The sequence below is a fragment of the Amia ocellicauda genome, chromosome 22 (genome assembly GCF_036373705.1).
Source record: "Amia ocellicauda isolate fAmiCal2 chromosome 22, fAmiCal2.hap1, whole genome shotgun sequence".
Taxonomy (NCBI): Eukaryota; Metazoa; Chordata; class Actinopteri; order Amiiformes; family Amiidae; genus Amia; species Amia ocellicauda.
In genome coordinates, this window is record NC_089871.1 from 18,517,928 (window position 1) to 18,538,557 (window position 20,630).

The following is a 20,630-nucleotide window of genomic DNA, read 5'->3' on the forward strand; positions in this document are numbered from 1 at the left end:
TAATTACTACCACACAGTTCCATTCTGTCATGAAATTAAAAGTTTTGTTAAGTTCAGGTGAAATGTAAACCAGAAGGCCTCTGTGCCTCAATCGCTGGATTTGAAGAACAGTCTTAAACTAGTGGTCTCAAAGACATCTGTTCTGCCTTTTGTTCCAACCAAGCTAACTTAACCTACCGAGTCTGGTGAGATGATTAACTGGTTGAATTAATAAATCTCGAACAGGATGCAACTGATACTGAAGTTTGCATACCTTAATATCTAAGTTAATCTCTGTGTGAGAGCTTTTAACTTTGAATAATGTATGTATAATTAGTTAAACAACTAGGTTAATTAAGTAATTGAGAGCTCCAATTACTGGAAGAAAAGGCAGAAGATCCTCAGGTTCCTTCCTGCAACTGAAGGAAGGAAAACAGTTGACAGGAGAATAGAGGAAAACACATAAGCTTAATAATACTGTCACTTCTCTCTCTCTCTCTCTCTCTCTCTCTCTCTCTCTCTCTCTTAACATGCATATTTGTAAATAATTAAAAACATTGCATGAGAAACAAAACTGTTAAATACGTTACACAGCTTCTGCAAAACAATAGTCTGCAGAGCAGCATTTTCATGGGGAGGGGGTGCATTAGATCTTTAATATCTCAGATATACCCTTGTATGTGCAGTGGTACCATCCATTCCCCTGATTCTTTGAGACTGGGTGTGTTGTTAAAATTAAAGAAATTAAGGAGGGAAAAGAGTGCTAGCCTATGCTAAATTGATATTTATATGTACGTAGCAGTATGTTAGTGGCCATACATCTTCATTTAAGATTATTCTCCTCAGTCAAATAATGAATACTGATCACCTAATCACACAATAGAATTTCTCAACTGCAGTGAACAGATCTGACCGTTGAATCTGTTCCTGAAATGGAGTTGTGGGTTTCCAGTTGTTTTCAGTCCATCTATGGTAAAGATGCAAGCTTAAAACCCATACAGAATTGGTCTACTCAAAATGCTTAATTATACTTATATATACTTAGTATACACAGCCTTGTGTTAATTGAACAATAATATGATTTTTTGTTTAACACTACATTCGCACATTGATTTCTTTCGACTCCTTTAACTCCAAGGCCTGTCTCTGTGTGTGAGGGGGAGAGACGCGACCAGATGCATCTTGGCTGCTGTTTTCTGTTTTGAAGATATGTTATCATGACTTGTTAACATGGCAGCCCCCAGCTTCTGAAAATGACCCAAATCTGCACGAGCGGAAAGTTATTGCCCGAGCCAAATGGCACTCCGACGCAAAAACCAGCATGAAAGCAATTGCAGAGGACACTGTTACAAATCAGCAACCAAATTACAGGAAACCATTCATGTCCCCTTAAACCCACTGACATAAATGGTACAGAGATCCCTCCCCCCAAACTCAGGACATGTTTTTGGAGGAATGCATTGGTGAACACCTTGTAAATGCACACTTATGCCAACTTACACATTGTATTGTAAACCTATTGTAAAAGCAAGCTTGTTCAATTTCAGTATTTATTTTTCTGAAGAACAGACATTGCAGTATATTGGAACAGGGAGTTTATCTGTTCACTATGAATGTTTGCTGTGAATTAGCTGATTTTAATGGTGTCAATCCTAAACCGACCATATGCATCAGTGGCCAACTCTGTTCCTGGGGAACCACAATCGTGCTGGGTCTTTCTAAATCATTAGTCTCAGAATACCTGGAACACTTGGTCATTTTGACTAATTATGCCCAATTATTGAAATCAATTAAGTAGTTAATAGTTTGTATCAAACTTACTTAAGCAACCCTGAGTTGGTGCAACAATGAGTTGTAATTTGCAGGAGTCTCAAAACATAGTGTTAGGGCGTCATTGTAAGCTTTCAAGAGGTGCCAGACCAAATGCAAATTGTCTAGCAAGGTTATTTTACTTCACTAACAAGCTCAAATGGATAGCTTTAAGAGACATGCATTGTTTTAAAAGAGGATGGTGTTAAACCAGTGCATTAAAAACAAAACAAATATCAAAGTAAGCTTGTGCAGAAGGAGAGAATTTTGTGCACAGCTATTTTCCTTCATCTCACATGTTCAGTACTGTAAGTGATTTGTGCTCAATCTGGGTTTTATTATAACAGTGGGTGTTCAGGCCAGTAAAAGTCAAAGGGAGGCACTGCACGTGTGCACATGCATATGTGTGTCTTTGCATACACACTCCCAAACAGAGGTGCCGTGTGTTTACTCAGGGAGGGCCTCGTACCAGGAATCATGTTGTGCCCTGGTTTTTCCCTAGGAGAACGTTGGTTCCAGCTGCAGACAAAGCCTAGCCATTGAGAGAACCTTTCAGAGCGCCCATATTTCTAGGAAAAAAGGTGAAAGGTTAGCAGTGGTATAATGGGGGAAAAGGTGGGGAGGGGGAGGAGGGCTGGTGTCTGTTTGCATTAGGAAAGTTTGACAGCCCTCTCCCCTCTCCTGCGCTTTCTCACACAACTGGCCCATTAGGAAAAAAACTACTCTGAGCTTTCAGCAAGATGTGAGCAAGAGGCCTTGTCTCAAGGGGATCATCCAGCTTTTGCCATATGAAACAAATTGTCATTGTGCTGCGATTTGTGCCCTTCAGTGTCTGTGTAGACCTCCTGTGTGCAGAAAAAGCAGACATTCAGGACAAGCAACTGCTCCTCATTTGATGTCTTTTGGCATGTCTGATTCCTGCAGCTGGAACGATAGTCCATTTCCAACTGCCTATCACTTAATTAACGTAAAGTGAAGGCTCCAAAAGAATTCCCTCGTTTTGTTTTGAATCAAGCCCAGTGATCCTCTATCATTTACTATAATAGCCGTGTCTACTGCAGGCAGCTTAGGGAAAAAGGAATCCTCAGGCTTTAATAATTTTTCCACATGTGTAATTTATTGATGTATTTGAAAGGATCTGAGTTTAATTCACAATGGGTTTTAAGCATTTACAGACTTCTGACTCAGACTGGGTACTGCACCTCATGATGTTTTTACAGGATCAGTCCCCTCTCCCCTTTGCTGGGTTTACTGGAATAAACCTTTTCCCTGCTGTAACCCAAAACTCACAAAGACGTCTTCCTACAGCCCAGGGCAATGTACTATAACACTTCCTGACCAGCTGTGAAAAACGTCAGCTAAGATTCTTAAAAAGGTGTCCTTCTGTAATTGCCAAATCATTCTCAGGAGGGGTTCATAGTAACTGGACCAGACAGAAAACAAATAATCAAACCCAGTTTCTCAAGGTGGTTGGGGGGGTTCTGTCAGTGTGGGTATAGGGATGGAGTTGGATCATATATATTTTTTTGCATAGTGTAAACACAGAGCAACGGCTTCCACATTTTCAATGGTATCGCAAGTAGCTTAATGTTTTTTTTTGCATTCATCCCATTTCCAAGTAAACTGAGCTAGATTCTTGAGAAGTGAATTTTATGTGAAAAGGCTCTCAAACACGGCAGTTCAGTGGTCACTTCAACTGAAGCAGTTTTTCCCTTCCGTTTTTCTCTGTAATGCCTCATCCTCAATGTGCAGGTTCAGCACTCACAAGCTCCCCCTTCTTCATAACAGATTCTAGCAATAGCTTCCTCTCCTGCAGAGTCTTGACAAGGAGATAATACCTCTGCAACAAAATACACATCATAAACTCAAGCATGCACCAAAGCATTTAGTATCTGGTCACTTTCAGGGCCTGATAGAGATGGTGACGGGGAGGGATGATATTTATACCATCAGTGTGGCAGAACAACGGCAGAGTTGAACAATTCTATTTGTGGGAGGATTTTGATTTAAAATAATGAGAAAAGTCTCCTTAGGCTTGTGATTTGCTTTCCTGGACTTCATTTATTTCATTTTAACAACATACCCGGTCTCTAAATTCTTAGTGCATACACTGGGAAATTAACCAGATGGCCCTGCAGCCCTGCATTTTCAACGAAAAGTGACTTGATTTAAGAGGAATATGCCTGTTTCTGCGTGGTATATAAAACAGTAACTAATTTGTACACCCCATAAGGAAGGTTAAATATTTGGCCCATCTTTTTTCATTCAATTGCTACTTATTATTCCCAGTCAAGTTGCCTTCTCAAAGGATCCTATTGGTTGATAGTGGTTGAAAAGGCTCAAAATTCAAATGTATAAAAAAAAAAAGAATACACCAGCTGTGATAAATACTTAAACATTAAAAATAAATAATGGATTTATGTTTTTAAATAAATTATTTATAGTCAACATTGGTCAATTTCATTATTATTTTTTGAGCATGAATAGCATCATCCTGTTTGGACAAAACAAAAATGGCTCATTTGGCACCTAACACAAAGCATACAGTGAGGGAAAAAAGTATTTGATCCCCTGCTGATTTTGTACGTTTGCCCACTGACAAAGAAATGATCAGTCTATAATTTTAATGGTAGGTGTATTTTAACAGTGAGAGACAGAATAACAACAAATAAATCCCGAAAAAAGCATTTCAAAAAAGTTATAAATTGATTTGCATGTTAATGAGGGAAATAAGTATTTGATCCCCTATCAATCAGCAAGATTTCTGGCTCCCAGGTGTCTTTTATACAGGTAACGAGCTGAGATTAGAAGCACTCTCTTAAAGGGACTCTCCTAATCTCAGCTCGTTACCTGTATAAAAGACACCTGTCCACAGAAGCAATCAATCAATCAGATTCCAAACTCTCCACCATGGCCAAGACCAAAGAGCTGTCCAAGGATGTCAGGGACAAGATTGTAGACCTACACAAGGCTGGAATGGGCTACAAGACCATCGCCAAGCAGCTTGGTGAGAAGGTGACAACAGTTGGTGCGATTATTCGCAAATGGAAGAAACACAAAATAACTGTCAGTCTCCCTCGGTCTGGGGCTCCATGCAAGATCTCACCTCGTGGAGTTTCAGTGATCATGAGAACGGTGAGGAATCAGCCCAGAACTACACGGGAGGATCTTGTTAATGATCTCAAGGCAGCTGGGACCATAGTCACCAAGAAAACAATTGGTAACACACTATGCCGTGAAGGACTGAAATCCTGCAGTGCCCGCATGGTCCCCCTGCTCAAGAAAGCACATGTACAGGCCCGTCTGAAGTTTGCCAATGAACATCTGAATGATTCAGAGGAGAACTGGGTGAAAGTGTTGTGGTCAGATGAGACCAAATTCGAGCTCTTTGGCATCAACTCAACTCGCCGTGTTTGGAGGAGGAGGAATGACCCCAAGAACACCATCCCCACCGTCAAACATGGAGGTGGAAACATTATGCTTTGGGGGTGTTTTTCTGCTAAGGGGACAGGACAACAGCACCGCATCAAAGGGACAATGGACGGGGCCATGTACCGTCAAATCTTGGGTGAGAACCTCCTTCCCTCAGCCAGGGCATTGAAAATGGGTCGTGGATGGGTATTCCAGCATGACAATGACCCAAAACACACAGCCAAAGCAACAAAGGAGTGGCTGAAGAAGAAGCACATTAAGGTACTGGAGTGGCCTAGCCAGTCTCCAGACCTTAATCCCATAGAAAATCTGTGGAGGGAGCTGAAGGTTCGAGTTGCCAAACGTCAGCCTCGAAACCTTAATGACTTGGAGAGGATCTGCAAAGAGGAGTGGGACAAAATCCCTCCTGAGATGTGTGCAAACCTGGTGGCCAACTACAAGAAACGTCTGACTTCTGTGATTGCCAACAAGGGTTTTGCCACCAAGTACTAAGTCGAAGGGGTAAAATACTTATTTCCCTCATTAACATGCAAATCAATTGATAACTTTTTTGAAATGCGTTTTTCTGGATTTTTTTGTTGTTATTCTGTCTCTCACTGTTAAAATACACCTACCATTAAAATTATAGACTGCTCATTTCTTTGTCAGTGGGCAAACGTACAAAATCAGCAGGGGATCAAATACTTTTTTCCCTCACTGTAGACACAGAGACCATAGTTGAAACAAGTATTTTATCCGGAAATTTGCTTGATTGTTGAACAATGAATTCACATCAGACAATAATAAGCCTCAAAAAACATTAAACACCATACCTCAATCTGGTACACAAAGTCTTGAATACCATCTACAAATTACAAGTGATTGTTCCAACACCTTGCAACTCTTGAATGCCTTTTAGCTGAATTTCCTTTTGTGTCCCTGGGTCCATGTGTCCCTGCAGATCTGGAAAAGCTCCTCTGGTTTGATGTGGTCAATGCCTTTCATGATTTTGAAGACTTGAATCAAGTCCCCTCGTAGTCTCCTCTGTTCCAGGGTGAATAGGTTCAGTTCCCTCAGTCTCTCAGTAGGACATTCCCTTCAGACCTGGAATAAGTCTGGTTGCTCTCCTCTGAACTGCCTCTAGAGCAGCAATATCTTTCTTGAAGTGTGGAGCCCAGAACTGTACACAGTATTCCAGATGAGGTGCATTGTACAGTCTTAACATTACTTCCCTTGTTTTAAATTCTACCCTTTTTAAAATATACCCTACATCAACAAGCTCATAATCCATTTACTTATATTACCTTGAATACTGATTTTAGGATCAGTCTTTGGTGTGGAACCTTATCAAAAGCTTTCTGAAAGTATATCATATCATATGATTTCACACAAAATAATTTTGGAAATATCCCATCTGGCCCAGGTGATTTGTGTGTTTTTAATTCTGCTAGTCCCTTTAAGTACCTCCTCTTAATTTAATCTGATATCTCTTGGAGTTTAACTGGACTGATTATTAACTGATTGTTAGGTTTTTTTTTTGTAAAATCCTCTGTAAAATACTAATTTAGAACATTTTCCACATCTTGTTAATTTTCTTTAAAGATACTTCCATTTTTAGCTTTTAGCTGTTGTTCCTATTGACCTCTTGCTGTTATAGTATTGAAAAAAGCTCTTTGCATTAGTTTTAGCTCCAAGAGCTATGTTTCTTTAAATTTGTATTTTTCCTTTCCTGATCAGTCTCTTAACATCTCTTTGCAGTTCTATATATTCTTTGTATTTTGTTTAATCTCTATTCCATTTGTATGCGCTATTCAACATTTTCTTTCTCTTGAATATTGCATATTTCTATTAAACCATTTTGGCCAATGCTTTTTGGTCCTCAATTTGCTAAGTTTTGGTAAAAAGTTCTCCTGAGCCTCAAGTAATGTATTGTTGAAATATAACCATCAATTTTCGACTGGATCTGTATCCAGTGTGCTCCAGTCTAACTCTTCTATGTACTGTCTCATTCGTTCAATGTTTGCTTTTCTAAAATTGTAGACCATTGTTTTGGACTTTGTCCTTGTTTTTTAAAAGTATGCCTCAAAGCTAACCATATTGTGATCACAGTTTGCCATTGGTTTTATAACTAATATCCTTCTGATGCACTTTCTCTGGTTGGTGCCGTGACAAATTGATTTATAAAGTAGTCTTTTACCATCTCTACCATTTCTATTTCTGTTTCTGTAGTCCCAACTGGGATTTCCCAGTCTATGTTTGGGAAATTGAAATCCCCCATTATAACAGCCACATCCTTGCTACATGAAGTCCTGATTACATTGTACAATGCATATAAGAATTGGGTGGTCTGTAACACACTCCTATCACTAATCCTTTGGATCTTTTATTCAAAAGTTTAACCCACAGGGATTCTGTTTCATTAGCAGTATCTAATTTGAGTTATTCTGCCTCAATGTAATTTCTGATATATAATGCTACCCCACCACCTCTTTGATTTTGCCTGTCTGTCCTAAACTGTGTGTATCATTTTCTGTAAGCCATGTTTCTGTCAGTCCTACAACATCATAGTCACATGCCAGCACTGTGGCTTCAAGGTCTAACATCTGGTTCCTTATACTCCTGGCATTGATGTACAAACATTTCAGGATTTGCCTACTTGCAGTTTCCCTTTGGTTTCTTTCATTAGAAGAGCATCTCCCATTGTCAGAGCTCCCTGCTCCCCTGGTCCCTAGTTTAAAGGATCATCAAGTACTTTGTATATATGATCTCCCAATGCATAGCCCCCCTTCTGGTTTGATGTAGACTGTCCTGTACAGGTCCCTTCTATCCCAGAAGAAAAAACAATGCCCAATAAATATAAAGCCCTCTTCCCTGCACCAGGATTTCAAACACATGCTGAGTTTTCTAATATCTGCCTGTCTTCCTGGCCTGACACGTGGTACCGGAAGTATTTGGGGGGAAACTACCATGGAGGTTCTGCTCTTTAGTTTCTTACCTAACTCTTTAACTGCATCTTGTAGAACCTGGCCGATAGCTCATCTACTAGTTTAGGGAGATCTGAAACCTGAGCACCAGGCAGGCAAGATACCATATGGGACTCCTTATTACAAAACACACTGTGTGATCTGTGCCTCTAAGAATTGAGTCTCCTACTATAACTACCTCCCTGTTCTGGGGGGAGTGGGCACCATGGTGCTCTGGTGCTCAACTGCCCTTCCATCACCCTCTGAGCTGTCACTGTCCAACTCGGTGTCCAGCAGTTGGAACCTGTCGGGAATTTCTAGCTCTTGGGTACTCTCTTCTAAGGGGTGTGCATGCTCTTTTCTGCAGTTACAACTTACATACAACATACGACTGCAGCTTGTGATGAATTTGCATTTGAATTTTTACATTTATTTTCTACTCTTGTGTAGTTATGCTTTTCAAGCCTGGTTTTGGAGTTCACCAGCTGCTTTTTGTTGTTGCTGAGCTAACGAATCCTTGAATCCTTTCCTGAACAAGAATATAACAGCTGACAATAAATTAAGAAGGTCTATAAAGCAATTATAGTTTAAGTTTCCAAGTAGTTGGAACAAAAACCTGCAGACAAAGGAGCAGAGAACCACTTTTCCATAGTGTCCACACAAGGCACTTCATCCACACACTTAACAGATTTAGGTCATCACGAGGTACACACCAACTGCAAGAATATACACCTATGTGTTTTATTGGAGGAATAAATAATTAGTTATTCGGGTATTTCAAAGTTATTTATTACACCACTGCATGGTATTTACCCCAAAGGGCAGAAAATAAATCAATATCCCACTTTTAACAATTATAGGTATAGCACCATCCTGCTTTTTCCTTCATTCTGACAGATTCCCCCTTATATAGTTAAAACAAAAGTCAGCTATCTGTGTTCTTGGAAATGCCTCACCATTAAGAGAAAGGCAAGTACTGTTTGTCCAAATATGAGGACAGTATACAGGACCTGTCAAATCTAGAGATTTTATTGCCTGCTTGAAGTTACGGAGAAATGCAGAGGTTGGATTTCATGTCTATTGTTTGTTTGTTTTAGGGGAGTGGGGATGGTTGGTAGTGTGTTTTTATTTTTATTTTATTTAGAAAACTTTGAATGCATCAGCAGAAATCCAAGTCCTGATACATGAGGAATACTGGCTGTGCTCTTGCTATTTCAGGACCAAAGGAAATATTAACAGAGGGCACCCACTGCCTGTTTTTCCTTAGTGAATCCCCTGACTTTCACAGTGGATATTTCCCCTCAGATGCTGTAGTTATTAGTATAGGACATTTTGTTTTGTATTCAAAATCAAATGGCATGATGTGTATTACTGAGGGTCTGAGATAGATCAATGCATATGAAGATAATATATGATAAGAAGGTGATGCCAGATTCAAACTGTAAACACCTCCCTAAATAGTTTTAACATGGTTTTTTATGTTCAGTTTATTTCAGATTGTATGAATGCTTCCCTTTGCTGTTTAACCTGCACTTTCAATATACCAAGAACAGGCCACAAATACTATCTTGAAGTGTCTAGTTATGTAGGTTCATCAGCTGTACATCAGTAAAACACAACTACAGTCCTCAGAGGCCAAGTTTAAAGAGCTTTTACAGAAACCCTTCTTCTCAATCTGTGCTGCCAAGAAGTAGATTTCACACAGAAGAGAAGAGCTTTAGACAGACCACCTTCTACACATATGAAAATTGCCATCTCAAAAGTAACTGTACTGGACTTTATTAATTTTATGAAATGGTTCATTTAAGCCTTACAAGGGCCTCAACTTGTGAAAACCTGTACCCATTGTGAAAGTTGAGCGCTGTTGCCCATTCAGCACTTGTCGAATCTGAGCTGTGTCATATCTGACTGTGACCGGGATTTCCCTCAGGTTTGTGTGTTGCAGTTGGCTGCTGGGGTTTGGATTGCTCCCTCAGCCTGTGTTTTATTGGCTTGTCACACAACAACGACTTCTGTGGATTACCAGGCACCTGTAATCTGTGCAGTGTCATCGGTGTGAGCTGCTTCATTCCTTCTCCACACAGTGTGAAAAGAAGCAGATGGCTGAGTGGCACACTTCTTGGAGTGTGTGCATGTGTGCAAGTGTGCGAGTGTATGTACGTGGATGTGTATGTTTGCTGCCTACATCCTTCTTCCGTTAGGTACAGGAGCATTAGCAGGGATTAGTTGATGGACTATAGCAGATTGCAAATTTAAATACAAAAACTTAATACTAATAACAAGAATGTGAAGGATGTGAAGGATGGAAAATGTACAGCTGGTTCGCTTTAACATTTGAAGCAAAACTCACATTTATTTTTCATATCCCCCTCTTTATAGCTCTTCAGATTGCCAATCATAGTCTTGTTGTTCCTGGTGGTAAATTGTGCCAAAAGTTTGGAAAGAGATCCTAAGTCTTAACCTGGCTTTATTGCACCAGACTCTGTAGTTACCGTATTGGTCGGATTGGTACCTTGTTGGTCTCTGCTGTTCTGTACTTGTTTTCGGGGCACCTCTATATTCTGTAGGTAGGGGTTCATCTTGATCCTCATCCACCTTGTCTGGAGCACGGGGAATGGAAATTGAAAACCTCGCTGCATATACACTCACCTAAAGGATTATTAGGAACACCTGTTCAATTTCTCATTAATGCAATTATCTAACCAACCAATCACATGGCAGTTGCTTCAATGCATTTAGGGGTGTGGTCCTGGTCAAGACAATCTCCTGAACTCCAAACTGAATGTCTGAATGGGAAAGAAAGGTGATTTAAGCAATTTTGAGCGTGGCATGGTTGTTGGTGCCAGACGGGCCGGTCTGAGTATTTTACAATCTGCTCAGTTACTGGGATTTTCACGCACAACCATTTCTAGGGTTTACAAAGAATGGTGTGAAAAGGGAAAAACATCCAGTATGCGGCAGTCCTGTGGGCGAAAATGCTTTGTTGATGCTAGAGGTCAGAGGAGAATGGGCCGACTGATTCAAGCTGATAGAAGAGCAACTTTGACTGAAATAACCACTCGTTACAACCGAGGTATGCAGCAAAGCATTTGTGAAGCCACAACACGTACAACCTTGAGGCGGATGGGCTACAACAGCAGAAGACCCCACCGGGTACCACTCATCTCCACTACAAATAGGAAAAAGAGGCTACAATTTGCACAAGCTCACCAAAATTGGACAGTTGAAGACTGGAAAAATGTTGCCTGGTCTGATGAGTCTCGATTTCTGTTGAGACATTCAGATGGTAGAGTCAGAATTTGGTGTAAACAGAATGAGAACATGGATCCATCATGCCTTGTTACCACTGTGCAGGCTGGTAATTGGTGGTGTAATGGTGTGGGGGATGTTTTCTTGGCACACTTTAGGCCCCTTAGTGCCAATTGGGAATCGTTTAAATGCCACGGCCTACCTGAGCATTGTTTCTGACCATGTCCATCCCTTTATGACCACCATGTACCCATCCTCTGATGCCTACTTCCAGCAGGATAATGCACCATGTCACAAAGGTCGAATCATTTCAAATTGGTTTCTTGAACATGACAATGAGTTCACTGTACTAAACTGGCCCCCACAGTCACCAGATCTCAACCCAATAGAGCATCTTTAGGATGTGGTGGAATGGGAGCTTCGTGCCCTGGATGTGCATCCCACAAATCTCCATCAACTGCAAGATGCTATCCTATCAATATGGGCCAACATTTCTAAAGAATGCTTTCAGCACCTTGTTGAATCAATGCCACGTAGAATTAAGGCAGTTCTGAAGGCGAAAGGGGGTCAAACACAGTATTAGTATGGTGTTCCTAATAATCCTTTAGGTGAGTGTATATATATATATGCTTCCCAGTACCACACAGCATTCAGTCTGTAAAAGGGCATGTGGTGTACACATTTGGCATGGACTCTTGTTACCTCTGACAATCCCAGCAAAGTGACTGAATCCCAGGACTGTCTGGGTTTTATAACAGGACCTGGGCAGAGCATTGGACCAATTATACTTCGAGGGCACAGATGCTATAATCTCCTGCAGTGCTGGGCTGCAGTGTTCCTGCAGAGATTTAAATACTCTGGAGTTTTTGTGTTGCTGCTGAAACAAGCATGCGTGCACACACAAACACATGCATGCACACACATGGTCGTGTACACACACACATACACAGTGGCGATTCTAGAGTATGAGTAAAATAATTCCTGGCGGTGTTGGTATTTTTTCCCGTCAGAGCAGGGGGGCTCCTGTGAGAGCGGGCCCCAGGCCCCCAGCCCGGGGCAATTGCCTGGGATGCCTACCCCCTTGCGACGCCCCTGCACATACATGTACACACGCCCAACTACATGCATGTGTACACACACACATCTGCATACATGAAAACCTGTATTTCCTGGGGACCATTGGCTACTGACATCCTGTTTGGAGGTTTGCGTTAGAAATTGATAATTTGATGCTCTATGCTTCCTTCATTCTGCCCATCTTTGTCTTGGAGGACTGTAGTGTTTTCAGGTTTTGATTCCAACTTCGCTACCAAATTCAATGCAGTACATTCTTTATATAAGCTCGTCCAAATCCTTGGAATGTGAGTGATATAAAGTGAGCTGCAGAACCTGCTGAATCTGTGTTTGTTCTATGCATTGTGATGCTCCAATGAAAGTATGGGCATACTTGATAATTGGCTTTTAAACTCTTCCAGTAGATCAAATAAAAAACTTGATTTTTAGACCAAAGATGCTGATTTTTTTTTTCCAGAAAGATTTTATATTATCTTTACTCCTTTGCTTTTTACTCAGAAATTACCCATGCACAACACTCGCCTTTAAAAGTTCAGTATTTTGCCAAAGCCAGCTCTGACAAATGAGCAGCAATGTTGGTCTGCAGACTTGGGGTCAAATGCAAGTATTCTATTCTATTCAATGTAATGTAAGTCTTAACCCATCATGGAAGAGCTTATAGTAGGTGCCTTTAGATTGTACATTGTCAAACAATAAGATGTGTTGAAAAGTTAACAGATTCAAATGGATAACGTCAGAGAAATGCTATATTTCAAAAGTCAAGGTGTTCTATTAGTCAAATCTGTGTGTCCATCTAAAACATGGACACAGAAAAAGAAGCAAGAATGCTAAATTTCATGTGCTGCCATAATGCCATTAATGTTGAATGACCGAAAAATATCATCCTGATCAACATAAGCAGTCATTTATCCAGTAATGTAGAGATCATTAGCAATGTATTCATGAATTCCCTCCCTGCAGTGTTTCAAGATTCCTCCAAACTGCACTGCACAAATTACACTACAGTTAGCCGATCAAAACCGTGTGGTGCAAGTCTTTATCAATTAATGTTTAAGCTAGGAACCATGCAGGTTCAGATTTCAACTGTTCAGATGGGTTTTTATGGGAGCAGCATGGAATGAATACTACAAAGAATAGCTGCAGGAGCTTTTTGCTGATTCATCATCTGTGTGGGAAGAAACCACAGGAAACTGACTCACCTGACCAGAGAGAGAGAGAGATTGAGAGAGTGTCTTAGAAAACTACAGCACGTGCTTACAGCCATCCACTGTCTCAGTGACACAGGTATCATTTACGTTTTCCTTAAGGTGGGCCCACATTTTAGCAATCACTGTACTACTGCAGTCACTTATAGACATCTACTCAAAATACCAGCTGAGTGACACGCCACTTGATCTTTAGATTTGTGGTGCACAACACTTAATCTGTACAGACACACAGACAGAATGTGGACGCACCCGGGCTGAAATGCTGCGTGCACCTTCTTCAAGATCCTTGATGTGTGGCTATGAGTCTAGGGAGGAATGCTAAGTATTTGTCACTGATTCCTACACACAGATCGCAGGTTAGCTCAGTTGTGTAGATGCAGGGAAGTGGAGGGGGGATAACGCAGGTGGTGTTCAGATCTCAAACAGAGGAAAGCCATCAACATTTTTTTATTATTATTTGCAGTGAGATTTGCTTCTTGAAATAGATTAATAATATCTGTAATTAATGTCCCTTTGCAATGGAAAATAAACTACTGTCCAAACAGAGGTAGGCCTGGCACAAGCACACGTTTCAGTACTAATTGATTAGACATTCCAGATTGGAAGTGTCTGTTCTAACTTCTTGTACTGCTATTTGGCTGCTCTACCTAAATTAAGTCCTCACTGCATGTACTTAGGTCCAACCAGAGTAAAAGAAAAGCAAAACGCCCTTACCAATATATTAAGAGGCACAGAGTGTCCTTCTGTGGTTAGCATCCTTCAGGGAACAAAATGTTTCTAGGGTGTGTTAATTAAATTGAGTCGCAAGGGCAAGTCTTTTCTCTTCTTTTCTTCCTCGATGTTTGTAACTCATCACCATCGCCAAAGGCTCAGGTGTGTGATCTAAAGATGGCGTCAATATTCTCTTAGTCTGCCATTACAGTTTCCTTTCCAGGAGCCCCATGCACTGTTTAACAGTGCCACAAATGCAGATTGTTAGTCAGCTACATAACTGACTTGGTTAAAGAGAAAGCTGTGGAAAGGTTTTTGCATTCAAAGAGGAGCTTATCACACCAAACATTGGACAAATGTCACATGTGGAACTAGCTATTTTCGCTTCGTCCTAATCTTCTGCAGGTACTGCTCGGCTCATGATCTATCAGCCCATGTGTACAGTGCAGACAAGGCTTGGATCTATGGTGCAGATCACGTCAGGCTTGTGTTGTGACAGTGTTAATTTTGGCACATATTTTAGAATTCTTTTGACTAAAATGCTTATCAGTTTTAGTCACATTTTAGTCATTTCATATTTCATTAGTTGCACCAGTTTTAGTTAATATTAGTTTACAAAAACTGTCATTTTAGTCTAGTTTTAGTCAGTGTAATCTTAGTCACATATTAGTCCATGTATTTTTTTTTAATTTCATTATCAACATTATGCATTATGTCTGATGCCATATGTTTACATCAATTAGTGAATGGATGCAAAACATAAACATATTGATTTATTTAATTTGCAAGCGTTTTCAGTATAGAGAGCGCAAGGTTTGATGTTTTCAGTGTAGAGAGCGCAAGTGTTTTTCAATGAAAATGTCCCTAACGGCGCCTCATATGCTAAAAGTTAATTGGGAGATTGCTTATGAAAGACCAGCAGCCATGCCATTTTATTTATTTATCCACTAAACTCAGGAATGCGATAAGATTGTGTTCACGAGCATGGCCGATTACTCACATCTTGCCGAATTAGTGATCAAGGTGAGGAAATAACCACGTCCTTCAGGGCAGATTCCTTATATGGAGAAAGGGAAGTGTTGGGGTTGAAAGATGGGGGGGTTGAATGCCTGTGTCTTTGATAAGAGATCAGACAGAACCTTATACAGTTATGAGTCACAAGCATTCAACAAACTCTCAGTCACACCCAGACCATGACACAAACTTGCGCCTCGTAAACTAGTCAGTATCGGAAACCTGATTAGCACTCTGTGGGAACAACAAATCAATTCCATACTATGTACTCTGAACTAATAAACATCTGGTGGATTTTGAAAAGCTTACCGATGACTAAAGCAGTGATTAGTTGGTGTCTGACTTTCCTTTTATTTTTCATTTTAATGAAGCAGCTCCTGTATGTATTGGAAGGTCCCTGGAGGGAGTGGGGTGGGGGTGTCGGACACGATGTTAAGCACTTTTGTTGTCTAGATGACACGGTTCTGATGTCATTGTTTGTGTTGTTTTGATTTCTTACCTCCCTTTTCACCTCCTTTTTGTTTGTTTACCACGATCACCTGTAACGACAGTGCTGTGAGGGGCTGCCAGAGACGTTATCGATACCACAGCCTAAACCCATGGGGCACTTTTATCTCTTACACCATCTTTCATCGCTGCACTGTGTACACTGCCTCCTGTTTTTTCATTTGAACCCCTCATCCCCCAAAAAATACAACAAGAAAACGTGCATTTTCAAGTTCAGGTAATATAAGTGTGCCCTTTGCTGATCAATCGTTTCCCAGAAGTGTCTTAGGAAAAGGTGGAGGAAGACTGAGAACAAGGAGAGATTTACTCAAAGAACTTTACACACAATATGGCAGGGGTCTCTATCCCTAGTCCTGGAGATTGCCTGTCCATTCATTGATTTAACGATCAATGTAAATAAAAAGAATAATAAAAAAAACTGAAACAACTAATTGAATACATTTAGCAGGTGTGTATGTTGGTAAACATTATTTGAAACAAACACCTGAATGCCATCTTCTTCCTTCAACCATAAGTTCCTTTAATGGAAAAAGTGACCCTACTTAATTGATTGATTTTATTTTATTTTTATTAGGATATTTTTTATACACGACTGGTAAGTGCGGATCTTGTAATAAGTAAAGTTATGATCTAATTGGTTAACGTATAAGTACAGTAAGCCAAGTTAAGCGCTTACAGCATGAAGCACAATTCATGCTTGGCTACAATATGCTTATGCTTTTAATTACACTTTAAACATCCAATCTTTTGTGTATCAGCGGGTGAAGTTTGAAAACGAAATATTAATGCAAAAGCCATTTGAAATTGTAATATTGCCAGCGAATGTGCATACTGGAATATAAAAATACAAATAAAATAATTGTATTTGCATTTTTACCTAAATAACGCGTGCATGAATAAAAAATGAAAATGCAATTGTGGGATTACATTTGCATTTGAATAAAGTCCACTGTATGCTTCCATACTGTTCTTGTATCTCTATTCTTATTACAAAAATTTTCAAGAGAGACTTCAAACTTGTGACCATGAAGTTTACAATACCTGTTTGTGATCTGATTTCAAATTAAGTCAATCAATACATGTTTATGTTTTGCATCCATCCACTAATTGATGTAAACATCTGGCATCAGACATAATGTAATGTGACTAAAATTACATTGACTAAAACTAGACTAAAATGGCAGGAGTTTTCGTCGACTAATATTAACTAAAACTAATGAAATATGAAATTACTAAAATGTGACTAAAACTGATAAGCATTTTAGTCAAAAGAGTAACACTAAAATTAAATCTAAAATATCTGCCAAAATTAACACTGTACTGACCCATACTGACCCACTTTGAGTTGTAGCATTTATCCTGTGGTTACCTTGATAGTGTCTTTACAGTCAGGCATGTAGTCTTTATTTATCAATAATCCACTACTGAATTCAATCATATTTCAACAGTGGACTTGGAATGAAACCACCTACCATTCCACCACAGAAAAACTATCAGACCCAATTGTGTGCAACATTGTGTGCAAGAGGTTGCAAATGTATGTACACTCACACTCCCCCTACACAGCACACAAACTCTGGTACAAATCAATTACCAGCACTGCTCCCAGATGAAACAGTACTTTTGGTAACATGGTGTAATTTAAGTTTTTAATCATTAGGGTGAAAGTGATTGCCATCCAATATAAAACAGATGTCTACACTTATTGATGTTACCTTGGCTACACACAGAGATAAGTGCTAATCAAGCCATGATAAATGTTTTTTTGTTGTTGTGATGTTAAAAAGTGTTTCAGTGAAGCTCTGTTAGAATATTGTTTTTGTTTTCTAACCACCTAAGGGTACAAGTCAGTCAGTGTCTGAATACAGTGAATGCAGGACCATGTTATGAAAGAGTAACACAATGCTTTTTGTATTTTTTCATGTATTATTATTTTGGCATTGATTTCTATTATAACTTCATGTCTCTGCAGTATTTATTTTTTAAAGCAAGTAACATGCCAACTGACAACAGACCTCTAGTTTCACAAGGTTATATACTTGAGGTGTGCATAAGTTTTCCAGGTTTACCACAGGTTTTTCCCCCTGACTTTAGACAGATGTCATGGCTGATTACTGGAAGATGTGCTCTTGAAACATGCGAAGAACAGGCCTTTTAAATCAAACTGTAGGCCTTGTTTTGTTTGTGACTTTGCTATCTTTCTCTCTCTCTTTCTCACAGTGTTTTCTCTATTGCTGGGGCCTTGAACCGATGGCAGAGAATGTCAACGACTAATAACATAGCACAGGCCAGAAAGCTGGTGGAGCAGCTGCGTATCGAGGCTGGGATTGAGCGTATCAAGGTGATAGCTGGTGATAGGTGTAGCTAGCTACAGAACTCTGACACAGAACCTGCCATATTGAACAAAAAATCTGGGGGGGGGTTTGACAATTATTTCTACTTTAATACCTGACTCCCCCCATTTTAAGGACGTTCATTGCATCAGTTCATCAAACATAATTTATTAGTGAAAATAAATAATCATATAATAAATAAATAGCCATAGAGAACCAACTGAGGTAGTCAAAAGTAACTGACCTATGGAGGAGGAACAGAGAGGGAAAGAGGGGATCGGGGAGAGACTACAGATGTGAACAATGTAACTGTGATGTGATATGTGCTTGCTGATACTGTGACCTGCTATTTCCCCATAGGTGTCCAAGGCAGCGGCAGACCTGATGAACTACTGCGAGCAACACGCCCGTAATGACCCCCTGCTGGTTGGAGTCCCTGCTTCCGAGAATCCTTTTAAGGACAAAAAGCCTTGCATAATCCTATAGCCCTCCCCTTCCGGCCCCAGCCGCCGCCCCCTCCTTTAAAAAGGGCCCCCTAGGAGTGTCCAGTTAACACCAACCTTTAACCTGTGACACCAATCTCAGAGAAAACCAACACTAGCGCGAGTGAAGGGGCAAAAAACAAAGGGGGGAATCTAAACAACATTAAAAGGGGGAAATCAGTCGGTCAAGGTGAACGTGGGGTTTTGTTTTTGTTATTTGTTAACCTATTGATTGCATAAAGGTTTTCAATAAGGGAGGGACACATTTCTATTTCTGGGGTGGAAATCCAAGTTTCCTAAAGTGGGCGGCATAGTATAGAAAGAGGTGTTTGGTGTTTGGGATCGATCAGGGCAGAATCTGATTAAATCTGCCAATGCAGACTGGCTGGTTAGCTCAGTCAGGGCTTTTGGTTGCTCTGTATTAGTTTCTCTTTGCCGTTTGTTAGTTTTGCAAGTGGCTATTTTTTTATTTTATTTTTATTTGTGGAAGTGTTTTGCCAAACTGCTGAAGATGCACCATCTCTTTTACAAAAAAAGAACTCTTTTACAGTGTATGCCATTGAAATTGCAAGGAAAAACTACGGATGTAAGCACGTTAAAACTGGCATACTAGTTACCCAGTCTATGCCCAGTGCACATGCAGAGAAATGGGGAACTAGACTAGCCAAAATAATTAAACGGGACACCAGCGTTTATGTCAAATGATAATATTTAAATGTAAATAATTCAAAAGCGGAATGACATGAATATATAATGCCTTATGTCAGACCAGAATTGGGATATTTAAAATGTAGGCCTTTTATAAAGGGTTTCAACCAAATATATAGCATTTCATTATTTGTTCCCGTGAATTTATTTTGTTAAAATGTGTAAGCCTGTAGACCATGTAGTGGAACATTATATTCTCTCATCTCTCATAAGCATTTTCAGTCACTATATATCATCCAGTTGCCATGCCAGTATGGAAAGCAGTGTCAATGGTCTTAGGTTAGCATAGGATCTGACATATCACATAATACTGAGAGATTACAGCATTAGAAATCAAAAGAAACTTCTATCATTAGCTATTTATAATATATTTATATTATCTTTTGGAGGACTTTCTTTAAATCTGTTACAGATTAAACAATGTTTAACCTTCTGCATTTGCCATCAATGTAAATGACCGTAGGTCATAAGAAGACATAAGCCCCATTCACACTGAAACAAATGCATTTTGTTGCCGGCAAGGTCTGTGTGATTGGGTTTATGCCGGCATTTTGACACCAGCAATTTTCCACCTTGGGACCTAGTCTAAATGCCAGCATTTTTCCAGCAACAGGTCTGTGTGAATGGAGCAGGAAAACGAATGCCGGCATATGACGCATCACGTCCTTACATTCCCAATGCAGTGTGTTAGCTAACTGGAGCAACCAATAAGAATAGGAGCGCGTTTTTGTGTTTTGACAACAATGGAACATGGTTAATCCACCTTTGACGAAGAACTTGTGGTCATAACCGTAATCAAAATCGGACCGGGTCGTTTTGAAAATAACAATGTTAACAATAGCAATGTTATTGATGAACCAACAGGTTGGTGATGTATATAATGCTAACTATTGTCACACATATGTCAGAAGTTATATACCAATAAATCATGCAAAATATAACATCTCTATACATAGACAAACTTCTTAAACTGCATTATAGGATACACTAACGGTTGTTTGTTTCAAGTTATTTTATTTTAAGGCAGTAATGTCTAATGAAAAATAAAATAAGTTGTTTTGAGCCATCAATCAATTGCAGATCTGCACACCCAGACTATTGGTATAGATATAGATATACACACAATGTAATGTCATACTTTTTTTGTCATTTATTGTAGTTGATTTAACTTTGTTGCAGTAT

General features: G+C 39.7%; 1 protein-coding gene across 3 annotated transcripts in view; it reads left to right on the plus strand.

Moving 5' to 3' along the window:
- The window catches only part of gng7 (guanine nucleotide binding protein (G protein), gamma 7), a 160,134-nt gene extending 140,574 nt beyond the window's left edge, over positions 1-19,560 (plus strand). For all 3 annotated transcript variants that reach the window (XM_066695284.1, XM_066695282.1, XM_066695283.1), the window contains 2 exons: positions 18,146-18,266; positions 18,619-19,560. In XM_066695284.1, coding sequence (XP_066551381.1) covers positions 18,186-18,266; positions 18,619-18,744 — 207 coding nt within the window. In that variant the 5' untranslated portion in view covers positions 18,146-18,185 and the 3' untranslated portion in view covers positions 18,745-19,560. The remainder of the gene's footprint in view (positions 1-18,145; positions 18,267-18,618) is intronic.
- Positions 19,561-20,630: the final 1,070 nt, after the last annotated feature.